This window comes from Malurus melanocephalus, unplaced genomic scaffold (genome assembly GCF_030028575.1).
Source record: "Malurus melanocephalus ecotype Western Australia unplaced genomic scaffold, MMel_1.1 scaffold_20, whole genome shotgun sequence".
Lineage (NCBI taxonomy): Eukaryota > Metazoa > Chordata > Aves > Passeriformes > Maluridae > Malurus > Malurus melanocephalus.
Window position 1 is genome coordinate 2512847 of NW_026623252.1, and position 26691 is coordinate 2539537.

General features: G+C 44.4%; 1 protein-coding gene across 1 annotated transcript in view; it reads right to left on the reverse strand.

Moving 5' to 3' along the window:
• The window catches only part of ERBB4 (erb-b2 receptor tyrosine kinase 4), a 525799-nt gene extending 499177 nt beyond the window's left edge, over positions 1–26622 (reverse strand). Inside the window, exon 1 of the mRNA XM_057389869.1 lies at positions 26529–26622. Within this exon, the coding sequence (XP_057245852.1) occupies positions 26529–26622 (94 nt within the window). The remainder of the gene's footprint in view (positions 1–26528) is intronic.
• Positions 26623–26691: the final 69 nt, after the last annotated feature.

The window sequence follows — 26691 nt, forward strand, 5'->3', positions numbered from 1 at the left end:
ACTGGACCTCACAGAAATTGCATTTCTTCCTYACCAACTTTTCACATTGTTATTTGCCAAAAGCCTACAACAAATCCAACCCTTCAAACAGGTGAATGGTATCTGATGACAATGTCAAGGGACAGGGGACAGTATTTGAGTACACCTACAATTATACACAGTAACACAGGTGAAAACAAATTAACAACTAGTCAGTATGCCATGTATTCAGTAGACACATATAAACTCCCTTAACCACAGCTTTATTGCACCACAAAAATTATATTCCACAAAACTGAGGGCTAAAGCTACAATTCATATCCTTCCACTTCTTGAAACCACTTAAATTGTTTTAAGAGTAAGTCTTAAAACTTGTCCAAATGGCATAATCAAATTTAGCAAACTATGSAGAAAATGCCAGTGGCTGGAATGGCAAACCAGGCTATTTACTTCATTATGCAAATCCAGGCAATTATCCATGTCCTCCCCAAGAACASATACTTGACAGGGTGGCCATGACTCAGATGAAAGGGCAGGACAGGGTGATGTGAAGGACTGGCTTGTGACCAACAGGGACCTCTATTCTGCTCATGGGACCCACCAAAGCTTTTCCAACGGTGCTTCAAAAAATAAACAAACCCAAAAACTCCATCAGGGGAACCATAGGCTGATCCCAGCCCAGGACTCAACCCTCCCCTCACTAACTCCATGCCCCATAAAAGTCCACCACTGCAAAGAAGCAGACACCCAAATTCCATGGGGTAGGTGTGGAGTGGTGAAGCTGGGGGCTGGCACTGTTATAATTACTTTATCACAGTAATTATAACAGACTGCAAGCACCCATTCTGAGCCAAACTAGACACAAAGTTGCTATGCTGCAGTTTTGGCCAGACAAAATAGAAAAAAGTCACCTCTGCAGCAAGAAAAAAAATGTCCAGCTCCAAGCTGGCAAACTATTACATCTGAAAAACCAGAGACGGCCACACAGCTTCATTTCGGCCAATTAAACTGAGGGGTCTAAAAGTCTTGAGTGAAAACCTTGGAAATTTCAGCAATGATGTGCATTAATCAAAAAAAACCCAAACTGCAAATAGCAACCAGACAAGGGAGTGCTTGAGTTTTAAGAGACACCTTAAGTCCAGCCAACACTAAAGCATTTAAAATCTGGCAGCTTCAGAAGTAAGTGCCAGCATGAATTTAGATCCCTGGATACATTCAAAGTCTTTCAGTTGCAGTTTCACTAGAACTTAATGAAACCATACACGATCAAATCATTATAAATAAAGTTTTTTTGAGCTCAGTGGAAGACAGTACTGATGGATTCATGATCTGCACTGCTGTAATAGAGCTAGTAATAACTTTGATGTATTGATTTATTTTTTATTCAAAAAAAGTAGATTTCTGTAAGGAATGCCTGCTCAGGAACTTCTGCTGAACTGAACACTGTATGTTGCTGACATTGTCGCTATGCTTTAAGTCAATTAGTAAGACTGGAGCCAGATGGTTGAAAACGACCAAAATTACACAGTACATTCTGTTTATTAGTTACGATTATTATTCAGGTCATAATTGCTTTTAACAGATTATTTATCATTATTAAGATTACAATAATATGCAAGAAAATTACAAAGTTAAGAAAAACATGATTTTTCAATTGCATCTGTCCCCCACTCTGTTCAAAACTATTCTTACATAACTGAAAAAAAATTAATATAAAAAAAAAAACAAAAATGAAACCAAAAAAATGCACCTACCTAAAAAGAAACCCATTTCATTAGCCAGACACACCTAATTTGGGACACGACCAGAAACTGTAGGAAGATGCCAAAAGTGGGAATTTTCCCAAAGCTGCTTTTTGCATTGCTGCCCACCTGAGCTGCTGGAAGCCTCTCCCGAGGATGGGAGGATGCTCACCTATCCCAAGACTACCTGGACTGCACCATAATTTTTTTTCACGCAAATCCCCTTTGAAGAGGATACCTTGAAACCTTGAAACCTCAAAAATAATTATCCCTCCTGAACTCCAGGCAAATCAGAAAACATAGAAAAGGCAGGTTTCACACTGATTAATAGCAGAGAATTCAACTGGAATAAACATTCTGGYCTACCTTTTTAAGCAGTGGCAAGCTCACTGCTCCAGCAAAGACCAGAGCTTGCCAGGGAASCAATCACTTGTTTACACCATGGATATCATCATATCTATCTCCCTGCTTCACCAGCTGGGATGGACCCCTCTGATGAGTTTTCCTACTGTCCTCCACTTCCACAATTTTTTTTTTTTCTTTTAGTTACTCGCTCATACAAACTACCATGTCAAGATAAAAATAGTCTAATGCTTCCAACTATGAGATACCCACCATTCAGGAAAAGGGTCCTCCAAACTGCCTCCAGCATTGCCAGTTTGGGATACTTGAGTCCTACATCTCTGAACCCTTAAAAGCATAAATCCCAGTGCCAGCTGCTGGGGATCAGTGAGACTTTGGGACTGAGGAAAAGGCAAGTACTCCTATCAGAGCCTACCCTGAAGGGGAAGAGCACACAGAAAACTCAGTGGTATACAACAGCCTCATGTAAACTGAAGTCCTACTCCTCTGATGCTGGGAGCATTAAGCTAAAGAAAAGGTCTGTGCAAAATAGGTTACTTCCTCTGACACAAATTATAAGTTTGTAACTGAAGTCAAGGAACAATAAGAGTTACAGTTGTGTGAATTCAACCTCTTAAGCCTCTAACTTAACATACACACAGCAATTACCTGATGATTAATCTTTATATCCTACAGCTTTTGGAGGACAGTTAGGATTAGCCATCCACCAAACCCCTAAAACACAATCTGCCACTGCACTTGCCACACAATCTTGCAGCTGCACTTCAGCTTTGAAACACGATCCCTTTGCTACAAAACCAAGTGCTTTGATACASTATAGCACTTGCACTCCTGTAGGCTTTTCACCACTCTTCTACCTCCTATTCATACAAAAAAATTAGCATCTCATCTCACTGAGMCATGGTATTCTCAATGCTTTTGGTAGCCACAAGTTTGGGTTTTGAAAACTTCCCCTTAAAGGAGGAGGAAAAAAATGACACTGGTAATATGCATAGAGTGTCCTCTAAAGTGGACAAAATATGAGGCACCATTAAGAGAAAGGGCACCAGACAAGAAAAGCATCATCTTTGCTCAYCGTGATCCTCGCCATTAAGCTCTGGACAGAACAGTGAGGAATGRAGGGAAGGAGCAGACTGGCTAATCAACAGGTACATCATGCAGATACCCATTAAGACCATATTACATTTTCCAAAATCCATATACTTCCTATGTTACTTCATCTCCCCCCACACCTACCTCCTCATTGCCCTCAACTTCTAATAGCAGTGATGACCTTGGCACATGGCATTTTCTTACAATTAATAGTTGGCTGGTGTTAATGGCCCTTGGCTACACCCTGGGCCATCAACTCCTCCCAGACAGTCATTAATCCCAAGGAAATACCCTGCACCTCAATCGTTATTACTTAATTACCTCCACACAATCTGCAGAGCTGTAACACCGAATCACAGGATTGACTGCTAAGTTATAACAGAGAAAAAAACTTTCAAGTCAAAAGAGTGAAGATACTGCACCAAAACCCAATTAAAGGCATTTTAACATGCTAATAAATTAAAGGTAATTATYTGAAGTCCCTATTAGCTACTCAAGTAAGCCAAGCAACTGCTTTTGACTAAGTGGAGAGTTCAAGAGGCTCTCCTATTTCACAATGTAAAGCCAAACAAAGCTCAAACCCAATCTAGCACTTCAGCAACCAAGTGCTGCTTTTTAACAGGCCAAAAACTGCACCAAGTAACACTTTTTGCTCAGCTGGGGAAGACTTCGAAGAAAATGCACACTCAAAGGCTGCACACAATAACAGAGAATTTGTGACATTTGCAACAAAATCCTGTCAATTACAGATGCATCCTACTACGCAAGCCGCCTGGGCTGCTAGAGCTCCTCCTTTCATTTCATTGCTCCTCTCACATACTCCTGCCACCTCCAGGGCAGGTGTTTTTCCCAGATTACATATCCTCTGCAGAACCAAATGTGATTAACTGCGTTCTTACATTATCAGAGTCACCCAAAGTGAAGATAGACTTCATATATCATGATGCTGCATTAATGTCTCCATCTCAAAGGACACCAAACTTCATCACTGGCTAATTCAAGCCCAAAGCTTCTTTCATCTCCTTCCCTGCTCCTTGAGGACAATGGGGAAACAGGTTTGGGAAGCAGCAGAGCAGAGGGAAGATGAACAGTCCCATCAAAATAAAATACAATAAAAGCCTTATCCACAGAGGAGGATAAGCTTGAGGAAACAATTCAGACAAAGAGGACACCTGATGATTTAAATGTGAGACTCAAAGGGAAAATGAGATGTYGATAATTGTGAGAGAAGTATCTTTTCATTGTCTGGATTATTATTAGCTGGGRTAAGAAACAAGATCACAATCAAAGACTTCCTATATCGGTCAGCATTGCGTGTTGCTGCTCCTCAGCATGAACCAAACATCTGCCCACACCTGCACCAGCATGGGGAGACAGCAGGTTCCTGCAGGTTGCTCAGGGGCTGCCTTTCCTCCTGGCTTGTCTCCTTCAACCGGTGAACTCTGCTGAGCTAAAAATAAGCATACAGCCTGCAGACAGCATCTTCCAGACCTCACCTTTCCTCCCCTGTGCTACAGCCACTTACGTGCCACAACCTGCCAAAAATGCATTTCAAAGCWATTTATCAGTGCTCACAGTAGCAGAAAAAAGGCTTGTGCCTCATGCTGCCCTGTTGTGCACCTCCTCCTCTTTCCCATCATAKGGCTTTTTGGTTTTGGTTTTATGGGTTTTTTTCTAATAAGGATTTGCCCAGGCCACTGAGTTCTCCACTTCTTCCCCCAGGCTGGCTACCTACCTACCCTAAAAGCTGCATAATTAAAAGCAAAACCATTCCAGGTAACTGGCAAGCTCTCTTAATTGAAAACCAGGGAGGCAATCATTTGGCCCAGGGAAAAAACCCACTCATTTGCCATAATATGGACCACCATCTGTTTGCTAAATTAGCAGCAGCGAAATATCAGCACAGAAATGACTGACACCAATTAGTTTTTAAGGAGTTTGCCTTTACACAGAGTACTTCACCACCTCACTGAAGCTCTCACTGCGACAAGAGATAATTTCTTTTCAAAGGACAGAGATGCAGCCAAACTTTGTTGAGCATAAAACCAGKATCTTACCAGTGATGGATCTTCCCAGCACATCCAATTCACATTTCATTTAATGGAACCAGCACCCTCAGCTCTCACTGCCTCAAGCARGTATTCATCCTTCCTGCAGGGGCACTCAGCTCCTTCTCTCCTGGAAGATGTTCAGCCTCACATATGACAAAGGCAGCCCCACACCTAGGGTAGCTTCTTAATTCACTGCAATTAACCCAATTTTGGGTGAGTAAGGAACTGTCACAAGCTCCACCTGGCTCATCCAGAACAGGGCACAGAAACACCACCCCTGCTTTATGTCAGATCAGAAGGCCGCATCACCTGCTTCCCTTGGCAATTCCCACTCAGGTCAAATCCTTCCCATCTGGAGTAAACACCTGACTACTCAGCAGCTACCTGTCAAACCCCACCTTTCCACACCTCTGCAAGCAAACACAGATGAGGAGCACCTGAAGTCAGGACCACCTTGGGCATGCACATCATGCTGCCCAGAAGAAAACTGAAGCAATAACTGTTTACTGCAACACAGAGATAACACAGCAGCTCAGATCCATCCTCATGAAACTTATTCTTCTATTACCATCATGGCAACAGTATCYCTAATGCTCCCACCTCAAACCAAAATCTAGGTGCCATTGTGCACAGCCACATGGGGAAGGAAAAGACCTTGCATCCAAAAAACCTTTCCATACAAAGAAAACACAGAAAAGAGCAGGAACCAAGGCAGGGGAGAAGCAGCTGGCACAGGGGAATAACAGGAAACCCTAGGACTAGCCCAGAGCATCACTGTAAAACCATCTTTAGTTGCTGTGCCCAGAGTCACAGAGAGAAAATGCAGCAGAGGAAGAGTGGGGCCCTTCTTCCTGTCCAACCTGCATGCACCAAGTAGAAGGCACACCGCAGTAAATTAAAACAAGGATGCTACTCAAGCAAGGAATCTAATTTCGCTAACTAAAATTGATACAACGGCTGTAAAACAGAACAACATTAAAGCATACAATACATTTGCCATTTACAACTTCCCATCACAGAGAGAAGGCCTTCTTTCCCCAGCACTGTTTTTTTACCTAGGGGTAGGAAAACCTATAAATGCACTTATATTTCTCCTGGATTTGTATTTTTCCAGTGAATGCACAGCCACAGTAGCACACTCTGTGCAGATGGCTAAACGGCCAAGGTGCTTAATATCATTAAGCACCCAAAATCYAGACCCCATCACTTTGATGCTGATACACAGCATTAGGATGATCCATAGGTGCACATATAGGCTGAACACCAGCTGTAGAGGTGTCCTGCAAACAGAGGAGGACACAGGAAACTGCAGATACATTTTCTAAACCCAAGCAAAGCTGTGCCRCTGACGCAGTAGTCAGAGGGGCTCCTCTACATGCCAAAAGATCCTTTTTTGGGTTCATCAGTGAAGTGCGGGAGGTTCCAATACTCTCTGCAGCCCTGCTAGCCCACAACCTCACACAGCCTTTGAACTCACAGCAAGTGCACTTTTAGGAACTTAAAGTCACACTTTAATTCTTKACTTTGACACATGATAATGTTAGCAATTAGTACTGTGGGCAAACTGCTTCCCTCTCTCTTTGATGTTTGTTATTTTTACACTGATTGTTTTGCTGAGAGAGGAATTTTGATTTCACATTATTCTTCAGGGACAATGGAGAAATACTTAATGTAAAACAAAAAAAAATTTGAAAATCACCCATGAAGCCTAATATGATACTGAGAATTATAGCTGAAAGCCTTTGCATAAAATATTACCATTACAAGGGTCACATAACCATCTCAAATATTCACTTCCCCACCCACCCCTTTCGAAAGAGATCTATTTTTATTTTAGCTTAAGCATCAGAACAWGTAATGGGGAAAAGTTTGAGGAGAGGCTGTACGAAGTTCCTGAGGCGAGAGCTCATTAGCGACTCACCGCGATAATTAACAGTTAAGTTGACCCCATCAGGAGTCAGAATGCATTTTTGTCACAGAACTGGGGCGCATCTCCAGAAACCACATCACAGCAGCTCAAAGCACACACACACACAGGTRGCACCCTAAAAAAACACAACTAATCATTAAAGGATTGCATTTGTGTTAAGACATAAGTAAACAACAGCAAATAAAGAAAATAATATCTACGTGATGCCTTGATATATTTCCCTCAGATATTTTTCAGGTGTCAGCTGTAATAAATGAAGCGTTTACTGGGTGCAGACGACACTTTAAACAAATCAGCGCAAGTCCCTAAAGGAAACAAGCAGCAGCATATTCGGTAGTATTTCATCATTTCGGAGCTGGCAGAACGAAGCTGACAAGTACACAAGATAAATACTTTGTTCTGTCACGCTGTGTCATGTCGGAGAAAACATAAAGTGTTATATGACCTTTGGAGGCGCAGCCCACGGAAGCCTTCCTTCTTGTTTCCACACCACTGTTTGCATCAGGGAAAAGAGGAGATAAAATAGAAACACCCCTCCRAGGGGTTGCCTTGCAGCACCTGTAACTCAAGGGATTTTACAGCCACCTTCTTCACAGAGGTTACATCACCAGAGCCTTAAGAGGGAAGAACTGTTGAAGCGGGAAGCAGCACCRCTGCACCTCCTACGGCTCTGCAAAAACAACAGTAAGGTGCTCCTCACAGAGGGGAAAGAAATAAGATGGCGTAAGATAATTATTATTGATCACTATTTTCCACCAACAGAATAAGCATTTGGTTTGTTTCCTTCTGGACAAAAGAAAATACACCCTTTTGCTCTTGGTAGGACTTAAAAGCAGAAGCTGGGCTGAGCAGAAACCAGCCCTGCTGCTCTCAGCAGCACAAGCCAAGGGTGATGCCTTCTGCTCCAAAACCACTTTATTGAGCCAGACAAAACCATGCTGGGACACTGCTCTTTCAGTGGGCTGTGCTGGACCATGGCGTGCCCCAGCACCACTGGCAGTCCAACCTAACCTGCATATCCACAGTGATCTGTAGGCAGAGCCAAGCGYGATGATGCAGATCTGTGATGACACAGTGAAACCTGAACACTGTACAGACACCCACAAAGGCCCTCAGTCACTTTATGCTCATTCTAGCCACTTGAAAATCCACTTTTTAGAAGTTGTTTTATTTTTCTTGCTTTTCTAGAAACAGCCCCCAGGCTCCAAGTCCCCTAAGGCAGGTAAGGCAAGCAGTGCTGGGAAATAGACACGGTATTTCCAATGGATTTTTACATGGCAAATTGGTGTCTTACTGTAAGTATTTTGTGACCAGGGGAAGGAGAACACTGAAATGTTTTGGATAGGCGAGTGACTATTAATAAATGATTTTGAATCCCAAAGCAYAGTGCAATGGGTGTTTTTAAGCAACAAAGCCACCTGACAGACTACAACTGTCCTATCTCACCTTACCAAAATGCACCTGCTACTCYCCCACCTGTCACTACTACATCTCACATAYATWAGGACARTGKKTTTTTTTTATTTTTCAAATYTTTTTMCAAGAGTTCCTATTTTTAAAGTGCAAGAMAACGAATTCAATAAAATAAAGATGGCGCACAGCCACAAATATGAGCTAGAAAACTCAGGGCTGGGTTTAACATGAAAAACTGGTTTTAGGCATTTTGTGTTAAAACCAAGTATCAAACATATAATTTTATTTTAAAAATAAACCATTATGTCCTCTGAAATAACTGTAATAACTAACCTTAGAAATTGTATTAATCACAAGTGTGACAATGTTTGACACATTTCCCCTCCCCTTTCTCCCATGAAAGGCAGCAAGCAACAGACCATCCTCATTATTTACACTGTCACTTCTATGTAACAACTCACAGTTACAGAATCTCCATAATAAATTATATTTATTTACATCAACTTCCTGGCTTTCACGCTGTATCTAATTACTGTGGAAGAGACAAATAGGTAATTAAGCTATTTACAGCTAAAGAAGTCTGGAATTATCAGTGTAAAATGATAGGTAGTGGAAAGCTGGCTCTCTGATATACGTAGTAAAAAGCAATAATACTAAAAGTGGATAAGGTAAAAGCACATCTGTAATTATTAACAATATGCTTAACATTTTAGTGTCACATTATTATGAATTAATTTGACATTCATTAGGGTTKCTCTGATCATAATGAATCCGTTTGCCAATTGCTTTGCCTTCAGATAAGACTCCATCCCATAAGGTTCCATCATAACCCAGTCATTAAGTGTTAATTAACAAAAGCTTAACAATGAGACACTGGAAAGAATAATTAGATAACAAAACAAAGTGGTTTGACCTGCTAAAACACTGTACAGAAAAAAAAAATGGGCAGACAAAGAACTTCTTCTATTCATTTCTAGCCAAGTTCATTCAGAAATTAGATTTTAGATGGCTGCAAAGCAGGTTACATCTGTCTAAGTGCTCCAAATCCTGGCACTTCTGGGCCAAGTTCAACTRCTCAACCTAATGCTGAAGTTCCTGCAGGTCTAACTAGGCAGAAAAGAAGAGCTAGCCAGAGGCTGCCCAGGCACGAAGGCAAGGACAGAGAAACAGCCATCTTCACATCCAGGTGAAGGTAACTTCTTCCCAKGCCTTAAGGTGAGATGGAGAGCAATGACCACCTCCTCGTGCCAACCTAAACCCAGCCACAGCATCATGACAGCAGTACATGTGGTTATCCTTCTCCCCCTGCAAATTACATCARCTGCATGATGTTTTAAGTGTCATATTAACTACAACTGTGTGACACTCTATGTTAAAGAAGACAAATACTCAGTAGAAAGAAATAAGAGGCAATCCATCAACTAATGCTGAATTTTAACAAAATACTTTCACAAGTAAATGGGATACCTACAGGAATAATAAATGGCAAAATTAGTTTTACTGTTCATACATTGTTTCTTTATTATAAATTCATTGGATATTCAGCTGCAAGAAAATTTTGTCCCACAAATAGAAGTAGCACAGTAACTGCTTTTACTGCACATCTTCCCACCCCCTGGATCTTGGAAAGGGTTAAGTGTCCCACTGTTTTCATATTCAGGCTTAAATACAAAACTCTTTTCCTCCCTGCATTTCTGTCCCAAAGCCACTGGTGTAGTGCCACAAGCACATCTTGTGTCCCACTTCCCCACTTTGCACTGGACCACCCTGAATCACTGCTACACCTGCTGAAGTTTGGGATGGTGCCAGCTCCTTCCCAGGGAGCATCTCTCCTCCCTGCCAGTGGGAAAGGATGTGCCTGGGCATAACATGCCAAATCCCAACACGGGGTTTTGTGTGGTTTATGGGGACGTGGCACCACTAAGTTAAAAGGAAGTACTTCATGAAGGGATGCAGCCACCAATGGAATACACGGATCTATTTCTTCTGACAAGTTCACAGGGACCAGAACCCTTCCCAAAAGTGGAAAGTGAAACTTTCCTGCTGCAAGACCTGTATTTTCTTCCTAGCAGGAGCCTTGACCAGGCACACTGCTGGGGGAGATAACTGAGAGCAATTTCACCAACACTTCCCCTGCTCAGCAATAACTGTATTTGCTGCAGGGTAACCCAAGCAGATGATGRTGTTGGGCAAGTGAGGCTTGCCTGAAAGGGCTCCTAAAAAAAAACACTCATTAAACAAAACAAACAAAGAAAAACAAACAAAAAACATACAACCAACCAACAACAACAAAGAAAACAAAACAAAAAAAAAAATAGAAAAATCCCAAAAAACCCCAAACAACCACACACACAAAAGAAACCCCACACCACAATGAAACAAAACTGGTTTGTGTATTCTCCCTTGTTGCTCTGTTCCTGCTGCATCCTTCCACCTTTTCTCAACTTGCCACRGCAAACCACACCTTTGCAGGGAAGAACTCTTCTCCCCTATCTCCCGTATCTCTGGCTTGTGCAGCCACCTTTGGACAACAACAAACAACAGACGTGTTGACACACAGACACACCAAAAACAACACCAGCACTGTGCTCAGCAGTAGTCTGATGTTAAAGTGTGACAGCTGCCATTCRCCTTTCCCAGGCAAAGCAAAGAAGGGGTTTAGTCATCACAACCTTCTGGATCCTACAGCAAAGCCAGGCTATCACAGCAGGATAAGCAGCTCCCATGAAGMGCTACCAGGAGAGGGGATGTGGGGTGCCCATGACAACCTCAAAGCCAGTGGAGCTTGAGGTGCCCAATCCCTAGAAACTTCCTGGCTATCCCAGCACAGAGAGGAACACAGAAAGCATCTGCTAATATAAGACCGACATGTAATAATCCTATCAAAGTAATTATTTTTTGTAGATGTTTTACAAAATTCAAAAATCAAACACCYCAATGAGAAAGCAATAAAGAAAATCATCCACAGATTTAATAGCAAGTGTTACAAAGATGTGCAAAACTACATTTCCTTCAGTCTGCCTCCAACCAGTRTTCTTAAAGGCCTCTTCTGTTTTCCCCCTTTAAATTAGCATATATCCTAATTTGCAACAAAGGCTCCAAATTACCTTAACATCATCATAAATTCTGACAAATTGAGATAAAAAAATAACCAATTGCAGAGAATTGGTCTGACTACATTGCACTCATTATTGTATAAGCCACTCTTCCTTCCATCCCCCTCCTCTGTTAAAATAGTCAGCCTTCCAAACCACTGTCTTCTGCCAAGTAAGAGCTTGGCTAACTACACTTCCAGGAAGCAGGAAGAAGACACAGGCTGTACTTCATGCACCCTGGGCTGCACAGTTTGCAGTAACACAGGCGATGCGACCCTGAAACTCCAATGTCTCACTGGTGGACTGCTCCCTGCTAATACCAGAGCAACTGCAAGCCAAGGTCAATTCTTTTCTTTAATTCCCTTCTTTCTCACTTTTTTTTTCTTTTCCCGTGGCATGGGAAGAGAGCTTAGTTGTTTCTGCATGGATGCAAGGTGAATGAGGCTGTCTCTTCTCATTGCAGTGCTATTTATTACAGGTCGCTGACATAAYACAGCTTTCCCCAGTGCAAGCAAAAAAAGCAGGCTGTAGTTCTTGAGCATTGTCTCACTCGCCTCTCTGAAGGGAATATATGAAGAGGTTTTATTTATTTATMTAGTGATCTGACAATGGAGATGCATCAGCTTGTTTTCAGAGCTTCCAGCTGAAAAAGGCAAGTTTCCTTGTTTGTAGGAGGTTTTAAGGAATCCACACACGCAATAGAAGAAAAGAACATGTCAGGAAAAGATTAACAAGACACACTGATGAAGAAAGGAAAAATTATACTGAAATCAAGGGTGGGGAGAACAGAGGGAGCACTGCAGACTCGCTCCTGCATAAGCCAGATTCACTGTAAAGAAAGAAACAGGGTTATAAGAATTAAGCCCCATATCCCTGGCTGGTGAAAACATTGCTGCAGCAGAAGACCCGTTCCAAAAAGAATGTCTGGTTTAAGAGTTGGTTCTGGTCTCTCATCAGCAGTTCCTCCCAATTTAATTCATAGTTTCAGATGAAAAGATTTTATAGATCTCTGTTCTGTCTTGAGATTAGTTTGCCTAGAGCTCCACGCAATAAATTGATGATGAATCAATTTTCCTGCGTTGTGCTTTGTAGTCTGCTTTTTTTCATACAGCGCTGAGAGCTGTGTATAAAATACCTCATTCCTTACTTGTTTTTTAAAGGTAGGCTAATGTCTCTAAAGATCAAGAATAWCCACAGCCTATTTTTAGATCAGTCACAGTAAGCCAAAACTGCCCTTATAAAAAGATCTTTTAATTCACCTGTAATATTTTATTTCATGGCCAGATTAAGAGATAAACTAGTCAGTACCAGAGGCTGTTGAAGTTGCAGTGGTAGCTCAGGAGGAGGCAGAGCGGCCCAAACAGGACTCTGAGAAGGTTTTGAAAGCTTCATGTGAGACTGGCTTTCCCTTTCACCCCTCACTGTGCGGTCTGGTTGAGCCCAACAACCMACAGACTCCACAGTGCTTTAAGTCACAGAGCAACAGGACATGACTGGGAAGAGAGTGGGTCTGGTGTCCTCCTGGGTAACACACTTTAACCCTTTAATCCGCCTCTTCTCACAAATATCTGTAACAAAGCACAGCAGTTGCTATGGAGCAAGGAGAGCTATTAGCGCCTCTGTACTAACATAATATAATTACTATGATAATTTCCACAGTGCATTTTTTATCCCTTTTTATCTTGCAATGCTTTATGGATTTATACCTTTACTCAGAAGGCTGTCCATCTCATAAGCCTGGACTAGAAATCCATGCCTTTGCAGAGCTTACAAGTCTTCAAGACTGTGTTTCCCAGTCCTCAGGGTTCCCATAGCAGAAAGGAGAGCAGGTGATCACAAAAACTTTTCCAGCAACATCTAAATGCTCTGGGAAGTCCAGCAAGGCCAATCCCACTCCTGACACCACAAAGCCAGCAGCTCCTGCCCAAACCCCCTACCCAGCTCCCACCTTTCCCATAGGCTGAGGGTCCTACACAGAAAAATAAAATGCAATCACGCACACTGGAATTTGAAGACTGCCTGTGCATCCCACAAAAAGTCAAAGGACTTTCAGCTCATCAAAGCATGTCAGGACAGAGCTCAAGGAACCTCCTGTGCTCTGATACTGCTCCCACTCCCAAATGCCTTGTTCAAACACCATTTCTGGGGCAATCCTCCTCCTGCATTTTTGGCTGTGGATCAACTACAAACTGTGCTTTTCTGACACCATCTCCCTCACCCTCTGAGGGTGTGTAACMCTCATCAAAGCTACTGGGAAGGTGCAAGGAAGAGTTTTGCAACCTCTTTATGAGGTTTATGAACATATAAGATATTTCAGTTTTGCACACTGCGACCTGCAACTCCCTGTTCTTTCTCCCCGTAACCTCTCAAAAACACCAGCCAAAATGACTTAAATGCCACACACGCATAAACAATAGTAAAATATAATGCTGGTAATTTCTGAGGTTTGGGCTTGGATCTCTTCACTGTTTTTACAGCATTTATGCTAATGCGGTGTGGAAAGGAAAAGCAGCTTGTTAGTTTGAGCTCTCTCTTCCAGTTCAATTGCTGAGCCTAGCCAACACACTTGCTCTTATTTGCTCTCCTTTCTACCATATCCCAAGCTGTGAAATTAATATGCACAGAGGACATAAACCTCTAGCTCAGAAATAAAAAGTGACCTTAATATGCTCCTGCTTAATCCTTCCCAGGCTCAGTGTACCATCGCTTTGGGAAGACAGCCCCGCCTGAAACCAAGGTGCCACCTCGCCCTTCAGTGAGAGCAATCCCCCACATGGGCACCGGGTGACTCTCTGCGGAGAATCCCTCGTTGGCAGGGAGCAGTGCAGCAGCAGGAGTGCAGGTACCACGCAGGCCCGAAGCAGCGAACCAAGAAGAGGGCACTGCATCCATGCTTGGACCGCTAGCAGCTGGGAAGCGCTGATCTGATGTGCAGACAACCATGCAAGCCCGCTGGTTCTCAGGGAAAAGCAGCAGGATTCAGCTCAAAGTGCCAGATTGCAACAACAAGGGGCACGTGAGGAACTGCTTTTGCTTCGCTACACAGGAGTGGTAGGCACTTTGAACAGCAGCACCCACACAGGCAGGGCCCCACAACATCACTGCCGTTGAAGCTGCAAGGAATAACTCCATCCAAAGCACTTAAAACAAGAAAGACATTTTTGTTTAATTTATAATGCCAGCCTGCACTCTGCTCCCAGCTGCCCCAGGTCAGGCCTGAAAGCTTTGCCTAGACTGTGGTTTCAGCTGTTCAGAGTTTCAAAACTCTGAGGTCCCAGACAACAACTCCTRAAGATTTCTGCCAAATTTAACTTCACAGGCATGAGAAAGTGCTACACTGAGCCTTAAAAAGTACACTTGCACAGTCAGATGATGCCATGGGTGGCAGCATGGCTCCCTGCTCTGTGAGAACAGCTTGAACAACAGTATTTCCTGCATCCCTGTCCAGAGAGAAGCACAAGCACTCACCTTTCTCTAAAGGCACAAACAAAAACTCCCTCCCCAGAAACAGCACGGACTTTTGGTCATAAATCACCACCACCTCTCTCTGGGGGTTAAAGCCTACACATGTTGAGCCAGTTACACTATTACTCTGGGTTTTGAGGAAAAGGAGAATTAATGTTCAAACACATGGAATGGCAACAGCCAYAGAGAAAACAAAAGCCTTGCTCATGTGAGCACCCAGGGACTGAGCCAGAGGAACAAGTGCTTTGCACTAACTGCAAAGAGATGACTGTATTTCTATGGATTCCTCGGCTTCTGCTTTGAACGCTTTCATTGAAAAGAAGTGTTTTGGCAGCACACTAGGATTAAAAAAAGCAAAAAAAAAAAGTAGCTCAGAAGYATATCTGAAAATACATAAATAAGAATATACAAATCAAACAATTTTCTTTKGCCACTGTAAAAGTCATCGCGTGAAATGTTATCAAAACAGTAAATTCCAGAGCAATTTGGTTGTGCACCTGTTAGGAGCTCTTAAATTTAATACATGTATGGGTGTAATGCACACATTCCCCTCACTATCTTTTCAACAGTTGTCACAAATCTGGAGCACATCAAAAGCAGAGCCCTAGGGCGCTGGCCTTACCCAGGAGCTTGTTTCTATAACTGAGGTRAAGACTAAACAATACCAGTTTTACAAAAGGAAGACACCAATGGGATGGGAAGGTGTGACAACAGCCATCTCCAGAAAGCCATGTTTTCTACCATGAATAGTCCAAGCCCAATTTGCAAAACAGGCTARTTTTGCATGCAAATGGACAGTTACACATCTAACTGACCATTTGTGCAAGCAATTACATGCGCGATTACCTGATTGCATAATTGTGTGGGCCTAATTTTGAAATTGGGTCTTACATTTTCTGTTGAACACGAACACTGTTTAATAAATAGATATTGAGTAGCTTTGAAGCTGAGTCATCCATACCTACTGACTCTAAACCAAATATTGAAAAAACAGGCTGAAATGTGTATTTGCCAAAAATAGAGCACCATGTAACCCTGGTGTGATATGGCACATGGCCACCAAACTGAGCCACAAGTTTCTCTGCTGAAACTCCTAGTCCTTTAAATTGCAACTGAAAGCCAAATATCTGTAGAAACATGCCAAAATCTTCATCAGAAGCACCGGAAAGTTCCTTACTGTAATTCTTTCAGTGAAAGACTTCTGGGGCTTTCTTGCTACTCAGGATGTATTCTAGGGAGGAAAATCAAAGTAAAAGCACATTAAAAGAAACCTATTCTTAGCAAGCTGGTCAGCAGCTCATGAGTACAGTTTCATCGGACAAATCCAAAAGATCAAGCAAAATTCAGGCTTTGAATTATGATGCAGAGATTTTTGCATGTGATCCAAGCAGCTGATGTCCCAGGCTTTGGCATTGCTGACCTCTAGGGAAAAGTTTCTATCTAAATTTAATCAGCCTCAAGTATTTTCAGCCAATCGTAAGGAGTATTTTTCTTTTATGGAATAATCCTAAACACTGTCAATTTTCCTGTGCATGTCAACCACAAGTCTCTATTTTACATGTCAAGCAAAAACTCTTTAAGATTAGCTGTCAGAGCCTGCGAGTTTTGGCCAAATATCAATTTTCTGTGTGGATGATGCATTAAATTTAAGACGCTTGTTGCTACTGTGGGCAAAGCAATATAGCAATTACCAAGCTATTTCTGACTTACAAATCCATAAGTAATCATATTGCTGGAAACCTAAACTTGGTGGGAAAGAAATTAAGTAGAGTGTTAAAAACAAAGACTACCACTGAGGTAGTCACTGCCCCCTCCCTCAGGATGCATGTCAGTGGGAAGATCTGATATCACAGTCCCTGAGCCAGACACCTGCAGAGATCCAGGGAAAAGCAACTCCAATTCCCTCAGGCCTGTATTTCACCCACTACAACTACACACAGATCACAAAGGTGGCTTTTGCTCCTCTCTGCCCCTCCCTGGTACTTCGGCACCTGCCACTGATGACTTTCTTTATCATATCTCCACATGGCACTGTGCTATGTGTCACCCAGATACACCCTCTTTAGTCAGTCAGGCTTGCATGATSCAAGAAATAATGCTGTTGTAACAACTCATACTGATGACTCTACCTGCCAGAGTAAGCCTTAGCCTGTGTCACCAAATAAACAGAGGATTTATTCCAGATATTTCTAGAAAAATAGGCATGCTACAATTCATACGAGTTCTCAGAGAGCTTAATCAACTGCTGGTTTAAGAAACACACTTAAGATGAGCTTTTGCTGATCTTAAGCACGTTCTGCAAGAGTCAGCTGGGATCCCAAGAATCGCTGGCACTTTGGCTTGCATCAGCATTACCCAAATCAAGGAGCAACAACCCAGGTAGCAATGCATCCCTCCTCCTTGCTGGCATTGCTCCAGTGCTCATCCTCCACCAGCCTGCAGCAGCCCTGCCTGGTGAAATGATTTAAACACCATCCATGCCCCAGGGAAACACCAGTGTCCTAAAGCACAGGACAAACTATGAAAACCTCACACTGGCCCCAGAAGGCAACACAAACAAATCTTAACCTGACAGGGTGTACCCAAYGCCAAAACAAGGACTCGATTAGCAGTGAGCCAATAAAGATGGAGTCCCAAACACCAATGTGTCAGGAATGTAGCAGGAGTTGATGCCATTTTGTCAACATCACTGAAAAGAAACAGCCAGACTAGCTCCAAAAAAAAAAAACCCAAAAGGAAGTAAGTATCACATAGCCTGGAATTTAGACACTTCTAACACTGGAAAAGCCCAAGGTACAGAGTGATGGAGCAGAAGRGTTACACCCAAAAGGACAGGATCCATCTGGGGCAGACAGGAGCTACAGAAATCCCATACATCTACCCTGTAGGCTCTATATGGAGAAAGCCACTATTTGCAATGTTTTGTCTCATTTCTGTGGGCCTTCAGCAAGAGTGGGATTATTCAAATTGGCAGCAACAGTCTGGCAAGATTGTTTTCCAGTATCAAAGGACACCTACCCAGAAATTGCTGTACTGTAGCATGAGGCATAGCCCACATATTTTAATGCCTTAACCACATGTCATGGCAGCAATTGGACCAAAGCTATTAAGTCTTAATGAACCCATGTTTCCATCTCCAATTCCAGCAGCAATATTTCCAAGACATTGGAACACCATAATTCAACCGGCCCCTGCATAAAATATTACAAAGGATTTTAAAAATATGGCTTATAAAAACAATCATTGGSATTTTTCCATTTCTTAAGCTATGTGAGTTTTGACTTTTCTCTGCATGCGCAGCAGCTAAAGATGATTTTTTTTCTTCTTTCTGTGAAGACTGAGATTTTCACAAATCCAAGATATTGGGATAACATTAACATGAAAAAATTTGCAGCAAATAACACTGTGTGAATCTGGTTGCTAATCTTCCAAAAACAGAAGGAAAATAAAAAAAGCAATCTCCTCCCGTCCCCAATCTTTAGCTACCACAAGAAAGAAAAAGCTTCGTAAATAATCTTTTATTAGCAATTTCATTAAAGAATCAAGCTGAACACCAAAACCCTTGGGCAGCCAGAAACATTCAGCACAGACCTGATTTTGTTTCCTTTCTAAGAAGCTGGACCAMGCCAGGGAAAATGTGAAGCATCACTACAGTTGTTGGCAGTTCCAGAAAGAACCCCCCACCTGTGCTGCAGGCACCACATTACTCACATAGCAGCTGCTTGTTATATCGTGATATAATGAAGTTTCACAGCGACACGTGAAGCAACACTAGAAACAAACCTAGCCCAGGACTTCAGTGTGTTATGCGGCATGAGGGCAACATAAATGCTGTACAAGTTATCACCACTATTTATAGGCTCTAATAATTCCACATTTCTTTAATATGATCTTCCCAAACTACAGTGCCGCCCCGGGTGACACCAGGACTGCACAGCTGTGTGAGCTGGCAGCAGTTTAAAACGTGTTGCATGAGAGGACCCAAACGTGCRTGATTTTAAGAGCAGTCCAAAACTGCAGGATACAAAGAAATACTCCAYACTGAGAAATCCAGGGAGAAATTCACAGTGCTGGCACTAAAGCCCTCCTCTGGCTAAAGGAACTGACAAAAGAAGAGAGCAGAGTGGCAATGGCTTTCCATTAGTTTTGAAAATTTCCGTTTTCTCTTAAGGGAATATTAATTCCCTTGTTCCCATGAGCTAAGCGGGCTCTGGAGGAACAATTCCCACCTTCCATGACCAAAGCCCCCTRCAGAATCAGGTCCCCACACCCTTCACCGGGTCTGAGTCAGCTCATGGAAAAAGTGAAATATCAGGGATCAAACCTCAATTTTCTAAACAAAATTAGCTGCACACCATTATGTTTGCATATCAGCTTCTCCTGTTCACAATGTGCTAATTCAGGCAGCAGCCACTAGAGTCCATAAGGATGGCTTTAAAATCAAATGGCTCCATGCATTATTTTTGCCTCAGTCCTACACAATTCCATGGCTTTTTCCATACGCTCCAGCGCCTATGTCCTTTGAGCATTATTAATAGCTACTAAAGAATATTATCTGCCTACCAATCACTTCAGCTTCCTACTTAATGGCAAGTACATTTTTAGAGCATCAAATATATCAACAGGGACAATGGTTGCTAAATTTGAAGTCAACAACAACTGGAAAACGTTAGCTACTTCATTGGTATTTTTACATGCTTGCAGAAATATCTCTTGAAATAAATGAGCCTTTTTTTATCCTTTCAAAGAGATAAAATAATACTGAATTCTAAATACTGTCACATATCCTCAGCAAACAGCAATTTAAATTTAGATAAATACATTTTTACTGMCAAAGATAATGAGCAAAAATAACTACAATTCAACTTTGCATAGTGGATTGGATGAAAAGAAGACCACCTTAAAATGATAGCTGGCTGGCAGCCGCAGTGGCAGCCGGTGAACATCTACCAGAATATGGACAGTCTTGGAAAAGGGGTTAAAGCAAAATAATTCTTAGGAACAAATGCTCATCGTTGCATCTGGCTGCGACATTAACCTTAAAAGACTACTAAAATATTCCATTAGCATACTAACCATGGTACATAAACTTTTATGTTTAAAATGTTCAATATTTCAACGTAATTTCAATTAATGGAAATTGAACATTAGGGTATGTATCAAGTTAAGTGTGATGGTTTTTCTTCCTGTGCGTGCACCAAAGCAGTTTCAACCTGCTCCTGCCACAARAGCCACATCCACAGGAGAAGGTCCTCAGCAGCTTCGGGGGGGGTTCAAACGAGCAAAACGTCACCACAAATCCCTTCCCTGCACACTCAGCTCTGCCCACCAAGGTTATTTAAGCACATACTGAAATGCAAAGTGGGCAAGCACGTCTGCAATACCTGCTCAGGAACCTCACCACGCGGCAGCAACCTAGAGGCTCTTGCCCCACAGGAGAGGCTTTCTTGGGAAAACAGGAGACAAAAGCGATGGAAGCACCACTTGGAGAATCTCATGGAGAATCTCCATGGCTAAAGCCAGGACAGGGATAGTTTTCAGAGCTTTATCCAGTGTATCATCACCAACCCAGGACAAGAGCGTCCTGCTCTCAACAGCAATGCTACAGCCAAGGCTGCATCACTGTTTTACAGTTTGGAGTTTTTCCAACTTTTCCACACCCCAGTTTTGCTCAGAAGGAGGTTTTTGTTTTGTTTTGKTTTTTTTTWCCTTSCACCAATGCAAGCTTTTTGCTTCAACCTCCCTGTGGCAGGATCCATTTCCTACATGAATCACAATTGGGAGGGGTGAGAAAAAGAGAGAGGTCAGGTATCACAACTCTTAATAGACATTTATTAGGCAGTTTAGTCAGGCAGCTGCAGGCAAAGGGTCACATAATGCCCTGCAGTGCCACAGTAGCCTCTCCACATGAATTTAAAGCCTGTCAGCAGCACATCCCACAGCCCAGCTTCCTCAGTCCCACTGGGAACACAGCCTAGGAGGGAAACCTGCCTGCCATGGGGTAGCTCAGACCCTCGTCCTACAGCCAGCACTGGTCTGAGCTTGGGCTGGCTCTCAATGRGATTTTGGAAGATTTCTGCAAGCTCTGTATTTCTGTAAGCTCAACAGCAGCTGGTGATGAGAGACAGGAGCATGTCACCATGTGACAAGAGCCCACGCTGCACTGCTGACTTATTAGGAGAAGATTAGGAAAGATCGAGTTATAAATGCTCGTTCAGTTATTGTATGTGTAGCTGCACAGACATTGGGAGAGAAAGGAACTGAACATGAAATGAGTATAATCTTAGAAGTCACTAAAAAGGACTTTACAGGAACACTATACAATGACTGATCATTTTTTTATAGTTCAAAAAGAACTGTATCCACTAAAAGTTTGAAGCTTTCTTTCCCATTTATTTACTTGATTTTCCCACCTCCTCCTTTGTCAGGAGATAGAATTTATAGGCTTCAGGCACGGAAACAAAAAGCAGTTACCAYTGGAAAAGAAAAATACTTTTTGCAGTATGAATTTTTATTCCTCATATATATTTATAATCTTGGTATTCAGGACAAGCTTATGGTGTGACCAATACGTGCTCCTGCAGTTTGAATTACTGACTTTGCTGCCCAAACACTAGCCAACATCAGACCCTCACAAATCACTGATGCACATGCAAATATTCTTCTGCCCTGGACTTTGCACACCCTTTATACAAAGTGGGAAGAAGGACAAGTTTTCCTGGCAGGCTGGAAAAAAAAAAAAAAAAAAAGAAAATAAGGAGATATATATAGCAGCAGCTGTTCAAAGACTTCAGGAGGCTTGGCATATGCCCGTATGCCCAGCAGAGGTAGCGGACAGTAGAAATGAGACCATTTATCACGTGGACACGCAGCTCATCACAAGGGAACTGCTACCGAGCACGGCTTAAACTGCTCCTCCAAAGCAAGAAGTCGCTAAACAAACATTAACTAAAGTTGCTGAAATGATGAATCTTTCTGGCAGATTGCAGTACTCCCATGGGATAATTCAGCTTTGGCTACGTGGGCACACATAAAATCTACCAGCAGCCTGCACTTGTTTGCAGAAGAAAAACCTTTAAGGCAGTGAAAATCAGAGCCTGTTGCACACCCCGAGGACGTGACAGCACACAAGTGATTCACAGGAAACAGCCCAGCTGYGCTCATCTCATCCTGCCTTTGCTCCTGCCACAGTAAAAACCAAATCCCAGGAAGAAGCCCCCTCTCCCTTCAAAATTGCCTCAGTGCACTGAGGGTGTGCAAAGTCCACAAGGGCTGACCTGGCTTAGCTGTTTCACAGAGCTGCCATCACTTGCCACTGGTCTTAAGAGCATAAATGCCTGGTTGCACAGCATTAAACCCCCATCTTCACAGACAGGACACAAAAATTCAGAAGCTTCCAGGCAACCACCCTATTGCCCCACACCAACCAACACATACCAGCTCACCCTTACTGTCCTAAGGAGATCAGGGGAGGGGTTGTTGTAATGCAAAACCAGGAAAAATAAATGAAACCTATAGGCTACATCACCTTTTTGAGCAAATATATGTATTGCAGAAGCACCATCTGATTTGAGCCCATGATGCTGAGTGACCATGTATGCTTCCTAGCTTGTCACAACAGTTTCCACTGTTAGGACTTTATTCCCAGTTTGAACTCATTCACTCAGTCATCAGTCTGGTACTGACTGACAGGTTAGCTTTAACGAGTCCTCCAAAACCAGTCACCTCAGCTCCTTTGGCTGCTCATATTAAGCACTTCAGTGTTTGGGTCACTCTCCCAGTGTGCTCTTATTCCTCCCTTGTCGTGCAAACAAGGGCACAGGAGGTGGGAACAGGACTCCATTGGCTGATTCCCCASTAGCCGCCTGAAAAGCTGCTTCTCGGCCTGGGAAAGGGGTTTGGAGGAGAGCTGAGCCGCAGGACCAGACCCTGAGAAATCACAGCCCCAACTCCGGGCTGTTCGTCCGGCTGCCGGGAGCTCCTGGGGGTTGCTGCCACCTAGAGATGCTCACAGAGCCGGCTGCGGGCTGGCCACCCCGCRCACCCCGGCACCACCGCCCAGGAAAGCCTCAGCACCCACCCCAGCAGCTCCCCGGCTCTGGCCAGTGACTCACACAAAGGTGTTTCTCCAAAAAGCCTTTTGAAGATGTGCAYGCTCTGGATAACACGCTGTGCTTCCAGATACAGTGCGAGTCAACTTGCTGTGGTTTGCTTAAATTTAATTAAAAAACAAAACAACAGAAGAAATCCAACCAAATTAAAATCCCCTGAAAACCAGAAGATAACATTTAATTCAATTAGGATGCGTGGCTAATGCCCTGCTACAAAACTGAGGGCACATTTTAGAACAACTTGGCATTTAAGGTCAGGAGTGCAATGCAGCACTKGAAGCTCAGCCTGGAGCACTCACAGGGTGCTGAGCCCTTTGCTGCCATGGACCCAACGTGCCTTTCTCTGCTACCCGTCCCACTTCACAACCCTACAGGCTCAGGAGAAAGGCTTCTCCCTTCGTGAGCTGCTGCTGCCAAGTGTCATTTGCTTTACTCATAAGGCATGTATTTCAGGTCCTTATTATTACTGTTTTCATGTTAATTACAAGCACAGCTCCTAGTGCCAAAAKCCATACACATAAACATCAATTACCATCTCTTTTTTTTAAAGCGAAGTCACAACTCAGTCACTGGGGCACTCAGCAGTGCTGGTCTGAGCAGGGCAGGTGCAGGCACAGAGGCTGCATGGTGCAACCTGGTGCCAGAGCTGCCCCAGGATCCCTGAGGATGCCCCAAGMGCGGGGCCAGATCCAGTCTCCTCTGTCCTGCAGCAGCACGGGCTCACAGGGGACGCACAGGGACAGCAGCAGCCTGCCCTGGCTACCGTGCAGAGATGTCACACAGACCCCCACACCGGCCCTKAAGGGCTGCATGGCACGGCAGCGACTCCCAGGAGGAATGCTGAGCCCATAACAGCACCCGCTCCCCTTTGGTAAAAAAGCCCAGACGGGACGACCCCTRTGCAGGGGCCAAGCCATCTGATGACAGTCACAGGCTGAAACTGCCAGTCAATATTTATCATGCCTTTGCAAAGGCACTCAGGGCTCAGCCTAATTTTAACCATCAAATAGACATCGTGGCAGAATAAACGGGAGRGGTGCCAAGGAGGGCTGTTGCAAAGGAGAAGAGCTGCATCTCTCCAAAGGCGTGTAACACGTCCCATCGGACATAGCCCAGAGAGGAGTAAAGGCATGAAATGAAAGCCTGCCCATACAGCAGCCCGAACACGCTTCTCACTGGCAAATAATAAATTTTTTAAAAAATAAGAAAAAAAACAAACTGCAAAAATATTTGAAGCACAGTTATTCTCAGAGCAGCTGAATATTTCAAACAGGACTAAGTTAATTTGACTGTAATTATTTAACAACTCACCAACCCCACATATCAGAAAATGGAGTTAATTTATCAGCTATTTTCAAGCAGAACAAAGACTCGCCAGCTTCCAGGTAACAGCCCAAGCTGTTTGGCTCACGTGACCCTGGCTGAGCTGTGCACTGCAAACATTATATGCCCAAGCACGGAGACAGAAGAAATCAGAAAACCCCAACGTGTTTACATATTTACCAACGTATCTTAACCAACACATACGGGATAATGAAATCAAAAGTTTGGCCAACGGCTTGCTCGCATGAGCAAAGGCATCACCACCTCTCTTGATGCACCAAAAATGAGAGCGGCAGCCAGAGTCTCATCCTAATGCCCCCAAAAAGCCAAGAGAGCCCARATTCTGGGGGGTCCTAAACACTTGCAAATCATGGCTCCCTGTCCAGCCTGCCTTGCTATTTCAGCAAGCACCAAAGCAGCAAGACTCAATCATTACTAGCTGCCAGTGCCCACAGCCAGCACCTAAACCCTCGAAATAGGAAATGTCACTCCAACCCTGCTATTTTAATAAACGGATTTTCAGCACAGTGCAGAGCACAGAGGCTTTTCAGCAGCACAGATCCAGGAGGCTTCCCCAGAGACGACAGGAAGGCAGGCAAGCAACCCTGGACCGACCAATGCTTTTTATTTTCACTGGGGTGTAAATCCAGTAATGGAGCGTCTTTTGTGATCGTCCGCGCCAATAGCCCGGTCCGAGCAGTGGGAAAAATTGCTGGAGAGTACGGGAACATCCCAGTGGGGATGGCTGCTGCCCAAAACCAGGGCAGGCTACGGGGAAAGTGTGAGACAGAAAAGTATCAAGTGAGGCGAACAGCCAGGATGCGTGTAAACAGGGAGGCAGGCAAAAAGGTGCAGCGAAGTAGAGCCTGTGAAACGAGGAATGCCATTCTCCTTTCAGTAGGGATTTACCGATTCAAACAGCAGGAAGAGAACACATCAGAGAAAGCAGCAGCCCAGCATTTCACCCCTCCCGATTTCGAAGGTTAGGAAACAATCACACACTGAAAAAGTAAACTGTGCCCCAAGATCAAAAACCGCCTGCGAAGTCCAATCRGGCAGGAAAAGCCGGGACACGCTCCTTTCGCTTCTCACCAAACGTATCCTTCTCTCTGTTACATAAAGCCCCAAAATATAAACTAAATTGTGAGAACGAGGAGCTGTTGCACCAATACCGCCCAAACAGCATAAATTTTGCATCACCGGGGAGGGAAAAAAAAAAAAAAAAAAAAGCAAAGTTACAAGGACTGAAGACATTTCCTTTTAATGTTTTATTCACAGCAAAGGGGCGATGCAGCGGGGGGCGAATCCCGTGCCCTCCCCGGGCGACTAAACCGGCACAGCTCGTACTACAGCGGCGGAGAGCGCTACTCCGATGCCAACGGGAAAACAAAATTCAAGCCAACGCTGCAAGTTTCCCTCCAGAAAGTTAAAAATYCGGGGCAGACCGTGCCGGAGGAAAAAACGCCTTTTCCAGCGTTAACTTCCAAGCCGCCTGCTCGCCCTCCCCGTGCGCACACACCCCGGCCCGGTGTTTACGCGGCGGGGCTGGGACACACGGTGCACATGAACGCACAGGTGTACGGGGGACGAGCGCTGTCTCGTCCGCCCGGCGCGCCGCGATGCGAAGTTCGGGAGCGCAGCCCCGTCGGGGCGGCAGCGGCGCCTGCGGGGACACGCACGGAGCCCGGCCGGGGCTCCGGAGGCGAAGGGCGGCCCAGGGGCCGGGCGAGGACAGCGAGCGGGGACACGAAACGCCGCTGCGCGGGCCATCCGCGACCGCCGGCTCCGCTCCGCTTCCCGCGGGGGACTGTCGCCCTCTGGCCGCCGCCGCTCCGCGGGACCCGCACCAACTCCCGCACCCCGCGCTGGGCACCGGGACGCGAAGAAGTTGTCGGGAAGACGCCGCTCCGCCGGCCGCGCCGCGCCGCTCCGGCCACTCTCGGAGGACTCGGCCGCTCACCCACCTGCCTGCGCCGCCGCGGCGGCCCGCGGGGCCCCGGCCGCCGCCGCCAGCACGCAGCAGCTCCACCACAGCAGACCCCCGGCCGCCGCCGGCATCGCGCCGCCGCCGCCGCTGCCTCAGCACCGCCGCTGCCTCGCCGCCGCCATCCCCCGCGCAGCCTCCGC